The sequence below is a fragment of the Hyperolius riggenbachi genome, chromosome 1 (genome assembly GCF_040937935.1).
Source record: "Hyperolius riggenbachi isolate aHypRig1 chromosome 1, aHypRig1.pri, whole genome shotgun sequence".
NCBI lineage: Eukaryota > Metazoa > Chordata > Amphibia > Anura > Hyperoliidae > Hyperolius > Hyperolius riggenbachi.
The window spans coordinates 391941180-391955772 of record NC_090646.1 but is presented as its reverse complement, the minus strand read 5'-3'; the positions used below and the strand labels follow the sequence as shown (position 1 = coordinate 391955772).

General features: G+C 44.4%; 1 protein-coding gene across 10 annotated transcripts in view; it reads right to left on the bottom strand.

The window, feature by feature from the left end:
- The window catches only part of ELAVL2 (ELAV like RNA binding protein 2), a 197939-nt gene that overhangs the window by 56458 nt on the left and 126888 nt on the right, over positions 1–14593 (bottom strand). For all 10 annotated transcript variants that reach the window (XM_068234533.1, XM_068234525.1, XM_068234557.1 and 7 more), the window contains one exon: positions 13755–13858. In XM_068234533.1, coding sequence (XP_068090634.1) covers positions 13755–13858 — 104 coding nt within the window. The remainder of the gene's footprint in view (positions 1–13754; positions 13859–14593) is intronic.

Sequence of the window (14593 nt, the reverse complement as noted above, 5' to 3'; positions counted from 1 at the left end):
CTGTGGTGTGAAAAACCTCCCCTGGAGGGTACTCACCTGGGGTGGGGGAAGCCTCCGGATCATATTGAGGCTTCCCCCGTCCTCCTTGGCCCCATGGCGGCGGAGATAAAGCTCCCCGAACAGCGGGGATGTAAATATTAACCTTCCCAGCTCCAGTGCAGGTGCAGTTTCAGCTCTCCACCTCAGAGATAGGAGGAAATACCAGACCGCTGTCGGGACGCTCTACTGCACAGGCGCAAGTCTCCTGTGCAGTAGAGCGGACCCAACGGAGATCGGCTATTTTCGCCCATCTCTGTGTGGAAAGCCGCAACAGCGCCCCCACTGGAGCCAGGAAAGGTAAATAAATCAGCGCTCATCAGGCTTGTCGAGGGAGGATTCCGGGACACTTCGGGGAAGCCAGCGCTGGACTGCCTGCAGCTACAGGGGAGGGGGAAGCTTTACTGGGACCCTGAGGCTTCCCCCTCCCGAGGTGAGTAGCCCCCAGGAGAACCTTTTTTTGATACAGGTTCTCTTTAAAGAGAGCTGTCTATGCATGGAAGCCATCAAACCTGAATGAACAAGAGAATTTTGTAAAGAGGAATGGTCCAAAATACCTTCAACCAGAATCCAGACTCATTGAAACCTACAGGAACCGGTTAGAGGCTGTAATTTCTGCAAAAGGATGATCTGCTAAATATTGATTTAATTTCTTTTTTGTGTTGCCCAAATTTATGCACCTGCCTAATTTTGTTTTAACAATTATTGTGCACTTTCTGTAAATCCAATAAACTTAAAGGAAAGGTTCAGGGAGGGTGGGTAAAAAATAAAAATCAAATTCCACTTACCTGGGGCTTCCTCCAGCCCGTGGCAGGCAGGAGGTGCCCTCGCCGCCGCTCCGCAGGCTCCCGGTGGTCTCCGGTGGCCGACCCGACCTGGCCAGGCCGGCTGCCAGGTCGGGCTCTTCTGCGCTCCAAGGCCCGGAACTTCTGCGTCCCACGCCGGCGCTCTGACGTCATCGGACGTCCTCCGGGCTCTACTGCGCAGGCGCAGTAGTTCTGCGCCTGCGCAGTAGAGCCCGGAGGACGTCCGATGACGTCAGAGCGCCGGCGTGGGACGCAGAAGTTCCGGGCCTTGGAGCGCAGAAGAGCCCGACCTGGCAGCCGGCCTGGCCAGGTCGGGTCGGCCACCGGGAGCCTGCGGAGCGGCGGCGAGGGCATCTCCTGCCTGCCACGGGCTGGAGGAAGCCCCAGGTAAGTGGAATTTGATTTTTATTTTTTACCCACCCTCCCTGAACCTTCCCTTTAAAGGAATACTATCGATCTATGCATTTATTTTTAAATGCTGTATGTTGTAGCACACATTAGGACAAGTACTAGGAGCAATTTGATTCCTCACACAGCTATTCCTCAGCTTCTCAGCTATAAAATCCTCCATCAGTTTTAGATACAAAATGTATCTAAATACTGACGGCTCCCAGAGGGCTAGACCATGTCTCTGCACAGGGGCGTTGCTATCAACTCCTCAGTTTAGTTTAATTATCACCTTGCTGAAAGACTCTTATTGATGTGGTGGTAAGGGGTTAAAGATTCTAGCAATGTGTGTTTATTATCTTTGTTTCTCTTGACTGATAAAGATACTAATAATGCTAATTGTAAACAGTGGTCTGCCCCTCAGCAGCATGTAAAGTGGATGCAGCCTGGAGTGAATCACCACAAGCAGGCAGCAAGGCAACCAGTCTGAGTGTAAACACAGACTAGTGTGAGGGCACGATTCCACTTGAGCGGCGCGCGTCTGCGAGAAGGCTCTTCTGGGTCTGCGGGGAAAGCAGACGAATACCATCAGTCGTGCCATGAAAAGCCGGCCGAATAGCTAGCAGTAGCGACTCGGCCGGCGTTACCATTGGTGCAATGCAGAGTTACCATAAGGTGCCTACGGCAGAGTTTCCCCGCACTATTCGCCTGTGGGGAAACTCTGCGGATTCGCGGCGGTTTCCGCTCAAGTGGAAATGCGCCCTTATAGCTGGTTATATTCCAGCAATATTACAGCTCATTTAGTTACCTGTTACCACTCAGATCAGCATGTTTCTCCTCATGTCTCCTGCATGCTGTGAGTGACACAGTGAAATATATTTGTGAGCTGTGTGGGAAATTAATTTTTAAGCAGAAATAGAGGGAGAGAGACCTGGGTGAATAAATAAAGTGCCCCTAGCACTAGTGGTAATGTGTACACTAATATAGAGTATAAAAAAAAAAGTTGTTTCAATCGATAGTATTCCTTGAATTTCACTTCTCGAATATCACTGTGTGCGTCTCCTATATGATATATTTAACTGACTTTCTATCGTAACCACCAACTATTCAGGAAAATCATGACGATTACCAGTGTTGCCCAAACTTTTGCATCCCACTGTACCTTCCAGCACGAGTCCAGCGATGCCCATCTACCCACTTCTCTTCCTGCGGGCTCTAATGCATGGCATACTTCCTGTATGTCATGTGACATACAGAAACCAGGAAGTATACCTTGCACAAGAGCTGGCAGACGGCAAGAGAGGAGGGACAGCGTTGGACTTGTGTATGTCCAACACTGCCGATGCTGCAGGCTTTGGGAACTTCTCCCACACGGCAATTACGTAATTGCCACTTTGATGATTCCAAAATCGTGATCATGACTTCAGTTTAAAGCGGAGAAATCGTTCAGGCCTACTGGAAGCTAGTCTGGTTACTTTAACGCTGACGCTTAGATGAGCGCCAGCTATATGGTACGTAAACATCCATTTGTTATCCTCCCAGAGCTGTGCTCACGTGATGACGTACAACCAAGGAGATGGCAAACAGTGTGCAGGATTGAACCAGGAGGAGGAAAGGGGAGTGTCCCAATGGCATTTAAAGGGGAACTGAAGAAAGAGGTATATGGAGGCTGCCATGTTTATTTCCTTTTAAGCAATACCAGTTGCCTGGCGGCCCTGTAGATCCTTTGCCTCTAATACTATTAGCCATAGCCCCTGAACAAGCATGCAGCAGATCAGGTGTTTCAGACTTTAAAGTCAGATCTGACAAGACTAGCTGCATGCTTGTTTCTGGTGTTATTCAGATACTACTGCAGAGAAATAGACCAGCAGGGCTGCCAGGCAACTAATATTGATTAAAAGGAAATAAATATGGCAGCCTCCGTATACCTCTTACTTCAGTTCCCCTTTAATGCACACTCCTCTGTGGCGTTGAGCATTATTCCCCACCATGGAGCAGAACAGTTTGTGAAGAAGTACTTTGTTGCAAAGTAATTGTCGACAAGGGTCACTGTGGGAGAAGCAACCTGGATGGGAGACGTACTTGCATTGTACACAGCTGTAACGCTATCCCAGGTTTTCTAACTGCTATTAAATGGATCTTGTCAGTAGCTGGTGCCGATGTAATTATGTACTTGAACAAGAAGAATTCAATGTGCCACTCTCCGTGAGATACACCAATCTCTATGTAAAATGCACTCACCGCCTCACTACCTCAGCTTTCAGGTGGGTCCTGCGTTCAATATTATACAGGTGTTATCTTGCGGCATCCTTCCAGCTACTCTACAATAGATAATACACCACATAGGGCGATATGGTTTAGGCTAAATACACACAGCCAACCAAAATCTCCTTGTATGGTGAGTGCATGTGCTCACACTCCTTGGTGCTCCCTCAGCCAAATCCCCCACACAGTAATTGCTCACCAGATTGAATCCTTCTCAGCTTGCAGGTGGAAAATGCGCTTTAAAGGAATACTTAAGTCAAAAAAAAAAATGACATTTACTCACCTGGGGCATCCCTCAGCACCCCGAAGCTGGATGGTGCCCTCGCAGCCCCGCTCCGATCGTCCTGTCCCCGCCAGCGGCTACTTCCGGTTCGGCGACAGCCGCCGACAGGCTGGGAACGCGGCTGATTTTCCGCGTTCCCAGCCGCTGCTATCACTCTCTATGCTGCTATAGCGTCTATATAGACGCAATAGCAGCATAGAGAGTGATAGCAGCGGCTGGGAACGCGGAAAATCAGCCGCGTTCCCAGCCTGTCGGCGGCTGTCGCCGAAACGGAAGTAGCCGCCGGCGGGGACAGGACGATCGGAGCGGGGCTGCGAGGGCACCATCCAGCTTCGGGGTGCTGAGGGATGCCCCAGGTGAGTAAATGTCATTTTTTTTTTTTTGACTTAAGTATTCCTTTAAGTGCAATCACCAGGTTCAAACAGAACTCTTCACAATTTTTGGCCTTTCAATCCATCAATCATTTCTCTTGCTAACAGTCCAGAAGACCTTACCTTAAAGTAGCTGGAAGGACACAGCAAGACAACACCTGTATATTATCGAACGCACGACCCACCTGAAAGTCTTGTAGCAAAAGTAAAGAATGTTCCCTGTGATTTCCATGGGATCGAAAGAAAAAAAAAAAATTACCTTGTTTTTTCAATTAGAATGAAAACACACTCCATCCTGAACCTTTTGTTTCACAAGTATTGAGGCATTTCAAATTCAAAATAAAGATCAAGTCTCTGCTGGTTTTCCTCACCAGGAATACATGTGAATAGTACCCATGGAATTCTTTTTACTTGGGTATGGGTTCAATTACTTACTCTTAATTTTTAAATCTCTTTGGTTAACCCCCCCCCCCCCCAGCCTTCCCTCGATTCCAGGAAATCAAGTCTACAAACATTTGGGGGAGTTGCTGGACTAGGCGATAGGCCCCTCAACATTTGTAACACACGATTCGGTGTTCAAATTTTCCCATGGAGACTAAAAAAATAATAATTCTGTTCTGAAGAGGTTTACAATTAACGGGCATGGCACAGGAAGAACAAATTACTGTTTAATGAAGCATGTCATTGCATCTTTCCTAACAGACTCCATGACCGACTGTAAAACACTGGATGTCTCTGCAACAATAATGGCAGTGTATTGCTTGCAAAGGGCTTTGGGAAAATCCTGAGGCAATTTATCCCCACACTGGCAGCACCTCTTAAGTCCATTGGTGGAAACAGAATAAGAAGGAAAAAACACTCTGGAAATGTTGGGGACTACTGGGAAACATTTTCTCTGATGCAGCAGCTCCTGACATCTCCATGCTTCCTCTCTCACAGGATGCCAGGAAGAAGTGCACGCTTAAATGCTTCCTGATCATCCTGATTGACTTCCCCAGCATGGCCCAATGACGCCACTGCATCCATGGAATCCAGACACTGACATGCCATTCCAGACCACAAGGAGCAGCATGCAGGGGGAGCAATGGATCCTGAAGCCCAAACACTACTGAGGGTTGAGTCCTATCATTACAGATGTACAATTAGGAGTATTATTGGTGAAGTTTTTACAAGTAACTTTATTCCAAGAGCGATGAACACTTGACACCTCTTATGCTGGTAATACACGTTAAGTTTTTACTTTAGATAGATGGGTTCGATAGATAAATTCCAACCTGTCGGATCTGGTCGATTCTACTTACGTTTCTATTCTCCTCATTCAAGTGAATGTAATTGATAAGAAAAGATAAGGAATCAAGAGGGGACTCGAGCAGTGAATCGAGAGTAGAATCTATCGAAAGCGAAAACGACAGCAAAAACGAACGCAAAAACGCATCGTGTATTCCCGGCATAAGACTAATGTATCCTTAAGTTGCGAGGTAGGAAGGAAGTCTAAAGGTTCCAATTGATGATACAATCTTTATTAAACTAGCTCACCACTTCTATGAAATCTGATGGACTACCTCAAATATCCATTCAAGCATTTTCACACAGTTTGCCATTCTACATAGATTTGGTATGGTTGTATAATAAAGATGGGATCGCTGGTGTGCATCTTTAGAGAGTACATGAGGATGACGACTAATGAGGATATGGTACTCCTAAAGAGCAAGAAAGCTTTCAAAGAATAAAAAAATTCCAAAAGCAGTATTTATACTGCACAAATTAGCACCAAACTACTGTGCATAGACAACAGTTCTTTAAGTTACAAAAAAAGCCAGAAAAAAAATCTAAAAGCAAGGCATGGCCACAAGATCCACAAGTCATGATAATGACAAAGTAGGGGAATTACAGTAATGATTATGTAAAGTGCAACAGGTAAGGTGATTCAATATAAGACATTTAATAAATATTGTGTTTGGCCTATTTAGCCTTTTGGGGACCGGCGTGTTTGGGAGGTCAAGCAGCCGGATAACCAGTTTAGACAGCTAGGCATTTGTGTCCGCTGTGTGACCATGTGACCCCAATACAGCCCCAAGCCTTTACTCACTTCCCTGGGTACAGCGATGAGCAGTTCTAGCCCTCTCCGCTCTGGCCGGCATCCCTGCTCGCACTGACTCAGTTCCAGGTCGTGGCTTGATGACGTTATCAAGCTGGGAGCAGATAGAGTCAGATCGAGCAGAGATGCCGGCCAGAGTGGAGGGGAGCGACGATTGTCGGGGGAATGTCAGGAAGGTTAGTGGGTCCTCCTCTTCCCCCCCCCCACCACAGCTGTTCTGCAGTGATCACGTGATCAGGAGCCAATCGCGATGGTTCCTGATCACTGAGGGGAGAGGTCAGCTGTCATGAGACAGCTTAATCTCCCCTCTCGGGTGCGCACAATCACGGCGAGACGTTTCGTTTGAGGTTAAATCTACGTCCAGTCAGAGAGGAAGCACCACCTGCAGGACGTAGATTCAAACGGCGTCGGTCCGCATTTGATTAATTAGAATCCCCTCAACAAAATGTTAAAAATGTTCACTACTTTGGGGGAGTAGATCAATACACAATGCCACACATTGTACGGCATGAATTATATCTGGTCACGACTAATCTCTTATGTAGATTTGTGACTGTAGAATTGTGCCTCTCAAAGCCACCCACAGTGACAGACTGCAACAAGGGTACCGTGAGAGGTGATGCGGAAGGCTCTACAGCAGTGGTAGGGAACCTTGGCTCTCCAGCTGTGATAAAACTACAAATCCCAGCATGCATTTGCCTTTATTAATCATGACTGTGGCTGCCAGACTCCTGCAATGCATTGTGGGACTTGTAGTTCCTTAACAGCTGTAGAGCCAAGGTTCCCTACCCCTGCTCTACAGCAATATTCCCCAACCCTGTCCTCAAGGCCCACCAACAGCACAGGTTTTGTAAAACTCCACAGAGGTAGTTAATTAGCTCTGGTGAGACACTAAGTACCTCACCTGTGGATGTTTGTGGTTTCCTGCAAAACATTTACTGTTGGTGGTCATTGAGGGCAGGGTTGGGGAACTCTGTTCTACAGGATGCATAGCCTTACCTATCAAGTACCTGATTTGATAAGATTGGAAAAAAATGATTGGATCATTAGTGGCCCCATTAGCATTATTTTAGTATTCTGCCATACTGTAGTAAAAACACCACCATTTGTAACTACATTGCAATTTAAGATCAGATCACAAGTCAAAGTTTTGGTTAGATCTGCACCTGGCAGTTTAACAGAGCAAGAGGACCTGTATAACAGTCAAGCAAAAAGCAAGAGGACCTTTATTAGTGACAGGCAAATAGCATTTTTATAAAGTCAGCAATGATGTTCCCTACACTTAGAGCTTTACTGCAATATAGTTTTAATTTAATCCACTATTGTGTGTTTAGAAGAGGGAAAAAAAAAAAACCAAGCGCACGCACGCACGCACGCACGCACGCACGCACGCACGCACGCACGCACGCACGCACGCACGCACGCACGCACGCACGCACGCACGCACGCACGCACACACACACACACACACACACACACACACACACACACACACACACACACACACACACACACACACACACACACACACACACACACACACACACACACACACACACACACACACACACACACACACACACACACACACATAGTAGATAGTGCAAAGATAAAACAATCCTATCAGCATGAGAAGGTTGTTTTTGGAACGGAGAATACAGAGCACGCTAAATGTTTAAACATTTGTTTATTCACAAGTACATTCTGCCAATGAAAACTCCAGCCAGGAATTCAGCAGTTGGGACCATTTTGATAAATGTATGAAGATCAGTTTATTCATTAGGTTACAATCAACATATCTAGCTGCAAGTATGAACATTTCTGTTCCATGTTAAAGGGGACCTGAACTCATGCACAAGGAAAACAGATTAATCCACCCTGCATGCATTTAGAGAGTTTAGCCCGAGTAACTCCCCCTTATCTCTGATTAATCACAACTGTAATTTGATCCATCAGCTGTGTCAGCACAGGAATCTCAGCAGCCCTCAGCAAGGCAGGTAATTTGTAAACACAGGATGTTAGCCCTTTATCTGCTGCCATGAAAGCAGGAAGGATACACTGCAGATTTATTGCAGGATTTCTATCAGCTGCAAGAAATGTTTTTAAGCAAAGGTTATCATGCTGTTTATTTGTAGCAATGAGGAGGTTCTGAGTTCAGGTTCGCTTTAAATAATTCCAAACTGCAAAAATGTGGCCATTTCAAAATAGGTCTCAAACTTTCGGGGTTGAAGCAAACCGGTCACAAAACTTCCACAATAAAATAAGTAAGATATAAGATCAAAAACCTGCAGTCAGTGACATTATTTAGTGAAACCTGTATTTCAAAGATGTCAGCAATTTCAGAGGCGTACCCATGTAAAATGAAAAAAGCCACAAGATCAAATGACTCCGGATTCACCAGTTACTATCTGTAAACTTACCGATATTCTACTTTTACTATTAGTAGATCAGTAAATTTACCAATCTACTATGGACTTTACCCTAACCTCACTCACATGATGAGCCCCCCCCCCTTACACTAATTCCCCCTACCCCCACCTATGCCCAACACTAACCCCTCTACACCTACTAACGTCAACCTTCAGAGCTATAATCTGGAGTTCTGCTACGCATTGTCTCAATTCGGTCCTCAAGAACCCCCAACAGTGCAGGTTTTGAAAAAACAAAAACGGTAGTTTATGAGCTCTGCTGAGACACTGGTTACCTCACCTGCGAATGTTTTTCTGCTAAACATGCACTGTTGGGGGTCCTTGAGGACAGAGTTGAGAATCACTGCTATAGTATAGTGGAACTCTGGCACCAGTGATGGTCGCAATTAACCTGGCACCCAATTTGCACTCCCAAAGCCTTCTACCATCACTATATTACAAGGCCAGAGTTCTGCTACAGCATAACAACTCTGGCACCTGCCTTAGCCACTAATTATCCCACGCCAAAATTGATGCCGTGGCACCACCATAGCTTATGGCACCCAAATTATCAGGCATGATCTGTGCCCAAATCAATTCAACTTCCAAGGTACAGGCTTCCAACTACAACCTAAATTAAGCAGCCCTATACTCACCCAGACATTGCTCTCTATAACATGAACTATAAATGTTCAAATAAAATGAATGCTTTATTCAAGTAAGTTATGTCTCAATTAGCGCTTCCTCTACAACTCTCAAGGATGATGGTGGGGGTACAACATTGCTGAATCCCATGCAGCCACTTGTCACAGGTAAAACATTGTGAATGTACAACCACAAAACATTGCAAGCACTGTAGCAGCAGCAAATGTCAGGGCTTAGCAGTAACCAGACGTAATCAAGCTATCCTTAGCCCCCCCTATGGTAAGATGTGCAGTCCAGGAAAATCTCTGGAAAAACTAGTGGTGTTTAGAGGCTAGGAAGCATGGTGTAATTGCATATGGAAAATAGATAGCCATATTTAGAATATTAAGGAAATTAGTTTTAGTTCCCCTTTAAATAAGAGGAGTTCTTATACCCAATCCCCACCCAGGAGACAGAAGTTGGGGTTGCAGCTCCTAGTAGCTGATCCAGTTAACCAACACCAAGATTAAATCCGCGAGTCCCAACTTTTTCACTTGGGTTAAAAGGGTATGGGGGGGGGGGGGGTGTCTGACGATAATAACCGCCACTTACTTGGGGCTTCTATCTGCCCCATTTAGCAGTAATGTCCCACGCCGCCGTCCTCCGATCCGCTGTTCCCCACTGCCGGCCCCGGTCTAGCGTGGCACGCCGTCCAACTGCTTTTTATCCTCAGAGCCACCCCACAGAACCCCAGGAAGTTTAGGGCTGTGGAGTCAGAGTCGAAGCAATTTTGGGTACCTGCAGTTGGATGTTTCATAAACTGAGGAGTTGTAGTCGGATGATTTTTGTACCGACTCCACAGCCCTGGTTGTTTGGAGAAAGCCAACCCTTGCATCAAAGAACCAATACATATATTAGAAAGGAAAACTGGGGCCAATTTAGAATTTTAAAGGTGTGAAAGGAGATAGCTATGGAGGCTGCCATATTGATTTCCTTTGAAACAATACCAATTGCCTAGAAAGATCCTGTTGATCTTTATGGCATCTGTATTGTCTGAATCACACACCTGAAACATGCATGTGGCCATTTGTCAAACTTGAGTTAGAGCATCTCATCTTCATGCTTGTTCAAGGTCTATGGCTAAAAAAAGTGTTCCAGATACAGGATAAAGAGGACTGCCGAGTAACCTGCATTTTTTTTTTTTAAAGGAAATCAATATGGCAGCCTCCATCACTTACCTTGGGTTCCCTTTAAAGGGGCACTATGGTGAAACATTTTAAAATTTAAGATACGTGCAAACAAAAAATTATGAAGTACGTTTTTTCCCCAGAGTAAAATGAGCCATAAATTACTTTTCTCCTATGTTGTTGTCACTTACAGTAGGTAGTACAAATCTGAATGAAGCAACAGGTTTTGGACTAGTCCATCTCTTCATGGGGGGATTCTCAGGGATTTATTTATTTTCAAAAGCACTTAGTGAATGGCAGTTGCTCTGTCCAACTGCAAAAAAACTGTGTAGCCAGCAGGGAATCTGGCCAGCATCATTGTTTAAATCCTTTTTGGGGAATATCCTTATAAAGAACAAAAGCCTTGCCGAGAATCCCCTATGAAGAGATGGACTAGTCCAAAACGTGTCACTTCTGTCAGATTTCTACTACCTACTGTAAGTGACAGCAACATAGGAGAAAAGTAATGTATGGCTCATTTTACTCTGGAAAAAATATACTTATTTGTTTATGTCTGCACATATTTTAAAATTTTTCGCCATAGTGCCCCTTAAAAGGATACCCGAGGTGACATGTGACATGATGAGATGATAGACATATGTATGTACAGTGCCTAGCACACAAATAGCTATGCTGTTTTCCTTTCTCTGTCTGAAAGAGTTAAATATCAGGTATGTAAGTGCTGACTCACTGATAAGAAATTCCCCTTTTTATCTCTTTCCTGCTAAATGAAGCCATTTTCTGCCAGGAAAGTGTTCTATAGTTGGAATATCTATTCAGTGAGGGTCACACTGTAGTCACTTCCTGTCTGAGTCAGGACTGAGTCAGCCACTTATATACCTGATATTTAACTCTTTCAGACAGGGAAAGAAAAAAAAATGACCACAGCATAGTTATTTGCGTGATAGGCACTGCACATACATACAGGGAGTGCAGAATTATTAGGCAAGTTGTATTTTTGAGGAATAATTTTATTATTGAACAACCATGTTCTCAATGAACCCAAAAAACACATTAATATCAAAGCTGAATATTTTTGAAAGTAGTTTTTAGTTTGTTTTGCGTTTTAGCTATTTGAGGGGGATATCTGTGTGTGCAGGTGACTATTACTGTGCATAATTATTAGGCAACTTAACAAAAAACAAATAAATACCCATTTCAATTATTTATTTTTACCAGTGAAACCAATAGAACATCTCAACATTCACAAATATACATTTCTGACATTCAAAAACAAAAACAAATCAGTGACCAATATAGCCATCTTTCTTTGCAAGGACACTCAAAAGCCTGCAATCCATGGATTCTGTCAGCGTTTTGATCTGTTCACCATCAACATTGCATGCAGCAACAACCACAGCCTCCCAGACACTGTTCAGAGAGGTGTACTGTTTTCCCTCCTTGTAAATCTCACATTTTATGATGGACTACAGGTTCTTAATGGGGTTCAGATCAGGTGAACAAGGAGGCCATGTCATTAGTTTTTCTTCTTTTATACCCTTTCTTGCCAGCCACGCTGTGGAGTACTTGGACGCGTGTCATGCATTGTCCTGCATGAAAATCATGTTTTTCTTGAAGGATGCAGACTTCTTCCTGTACCACTGCTTGAAGAAGGTGTCTTCCAGAAACTGGCAGTAGGACTGGGAGTTGAGCTTGACTCCATCCTCAACCCGAAAAGGCCCCACAAGCTCATCTTTGATGATACCAGCCCAAACCAGTACTCCTCCACCTTGCTGGCGTCTGAGTCGGACTGGAGCTCTCTGCCCTTTACCAATCCAGCCACGGGCCCATCCACTGGCCCATCAAGACTCACTCATTTCATCAGTCCATAAAACCTTAGAAAAATCTGTCTTGAGATATTTCTTGGCCCAGTCTTGACGTTTCAGCTTGTGTGTCTTGTTTAGTGGTGGTCGTCTTTCAGCCTTTCTTACCTTGGCCATGTCTCTGAGTATTGCACACCTTGTGCTTTTGGGCACTCCAGTGATGTTGCAGCTCTGAAATATGGCCAAACTGGTGGCAAGTGTCATCTTGGCAGCTGCACGCTTGACTTTTCTCAGTTTATGGGCAGTTATTTTGCGCCTTGGTTTTTTCCCACACACTTCTTGCGACCCTGTTGACTATTTTGAATTAAACGCTTGATTGTTCGATGATCACGCTTCAGAAGCTTTGCAATTTTAAGAGTGCTGCATCCCTCTCCAAGATATCTCACTATTTTTGACTTTTCTGAGCCTGTCAAGTTCTTCTTTTGACCCATTTTGCCAAAGGAAAGGAAGTTGCCTAATTATGCACACCTGATATAGGGTGCTGATGTCATTAGACCACACCCCTTCTCATTACAAAGAGGCACATCACCTAATATGCTTAATTGGTAGTAGGCTTTCGAGCCTATACAGCTTGGAGTAAGACAACATGCATAAAGAGGATGATGTGGTCAAAATACTTATTTGCCTAATAATTCTGCACTCCCTGTATGTCTATCTCATGTCACTTCGGGTATCCTTTAAAGAGAAATAATATTTTTTTTTCAGCAGCCACAGCAACATGCATCTCTGGAAAAGACTGCTTTGACACACTGCTACAACTTAAAGCGGAACTGCAAATTCATAAAAATAAAAACAAAAAAAAAAATTTCACTTACCTGAGGCTTCCCCAAGCCCCCAGCAGCCGTCCTTTCCCGCACGAGCCTTCACCCTCCCGCGCCAGCTAGTTTACTTACCGTCGACTTGCAAGTCAACGGCAACTGCATACCCCAGGCTGCGAAGCTTTCTTCGTGTTCTAGCCTGCAACAGCATCCTGCACTAAGCGCAGGACGCTATAGCAGGCGGGAACGAGAAGAAAGCTTCGCGTAGCCTGGGGCGCGCAGGCGCAGTTGCCATCGACGACGGTAACAAAACTAGCTGGCACGGAAGAACGGAGGCTCGTGCAGGACTGGCGCGGGACAAGATGGCTGCTGGGGGCTTGGGGAAGCCCCAGGTAAGTGAATTTTTTTTAATGCATTTACAGTTCTGCTTTAAAGGAAAAGTGGTTTAATGTTAACCCCATGCTCCGGTTTCTATTGCTTCAGTTGAAAAGGAGTACATTTTAGCTAAAATAATTTATCCCTAGCTTTGCTTTCATAAGGCAGTTAAAATCAAAAACTAGTAGACTACAGAAAACAGAAGACCTTTCAGTTTGCAGACATTCAAAAAGGCACTCAATATACAAGGATTAGGAAAAAAAACAAAAAAAAAAACAAACGACCAGGACCTACTTTAATGGTTTTGGTCTGAAGTCTTAGTCCATTCAAGGTATTGATCGCCTTCTCAGCATCCTTGGGGTCTATGTAATTCACAAAACCATAACCCAAGCTTTGTCCTGATCAAATAGAAAAAGTCATGGCATAAGAAACATCCAAAAATCAGCTTTGACGAACATAGTTTTACTTTTATTTAACTAAGGTTAGCGCAAACCTCTACCAATTCACAAAACAACACACCAAAACAGCAAAGTCCCCAGACTAAACCATAAAAATGTAGCATTTTGAGTAACCAAAAAGTATTTGTGCCATTACATAGACTTTTAGGAAGTAAGGACTCTTCCAGATGGATGACAGAACTGCACTTCTCGGGCAGTTCAGCCTCCTGCCTGCCAGTCACTAGTGAATTTTAATGCACCCAAACATTTATAACCCCACACATGCTAGCAGCAAAAAAAAAAAAAAAAAAAAAAAAAAAAAAAAAAAAAAAAGCGACATGTCAAGTCTTAAGGCTCATACACACATCAGACCATGGTCTTTTGAAAATGAAAGATCACAGACCAGTTTTACCCCCTTCCATGTAGTATGAGAGCCATACCTACACAGTCTATTCTATGGAGCTGAACTCCCCATCAGAAAAAAAACTTTTCAAGATGCTGCACACACAGATGCTGTACAGACACAAAAGATCAGTAGCTGCAAAAGATCTGTTCCTGCCAAAAATCCAACCCTGCAAATTGCAATGATAGTCTATGAGATCTGCAGATCATCATACACACATGATTTAACTGACAGATCTGCAGATCTGAAAATCCAACCTGGTGGATCTGATCTGCAGATGAATGTCAGTTAAA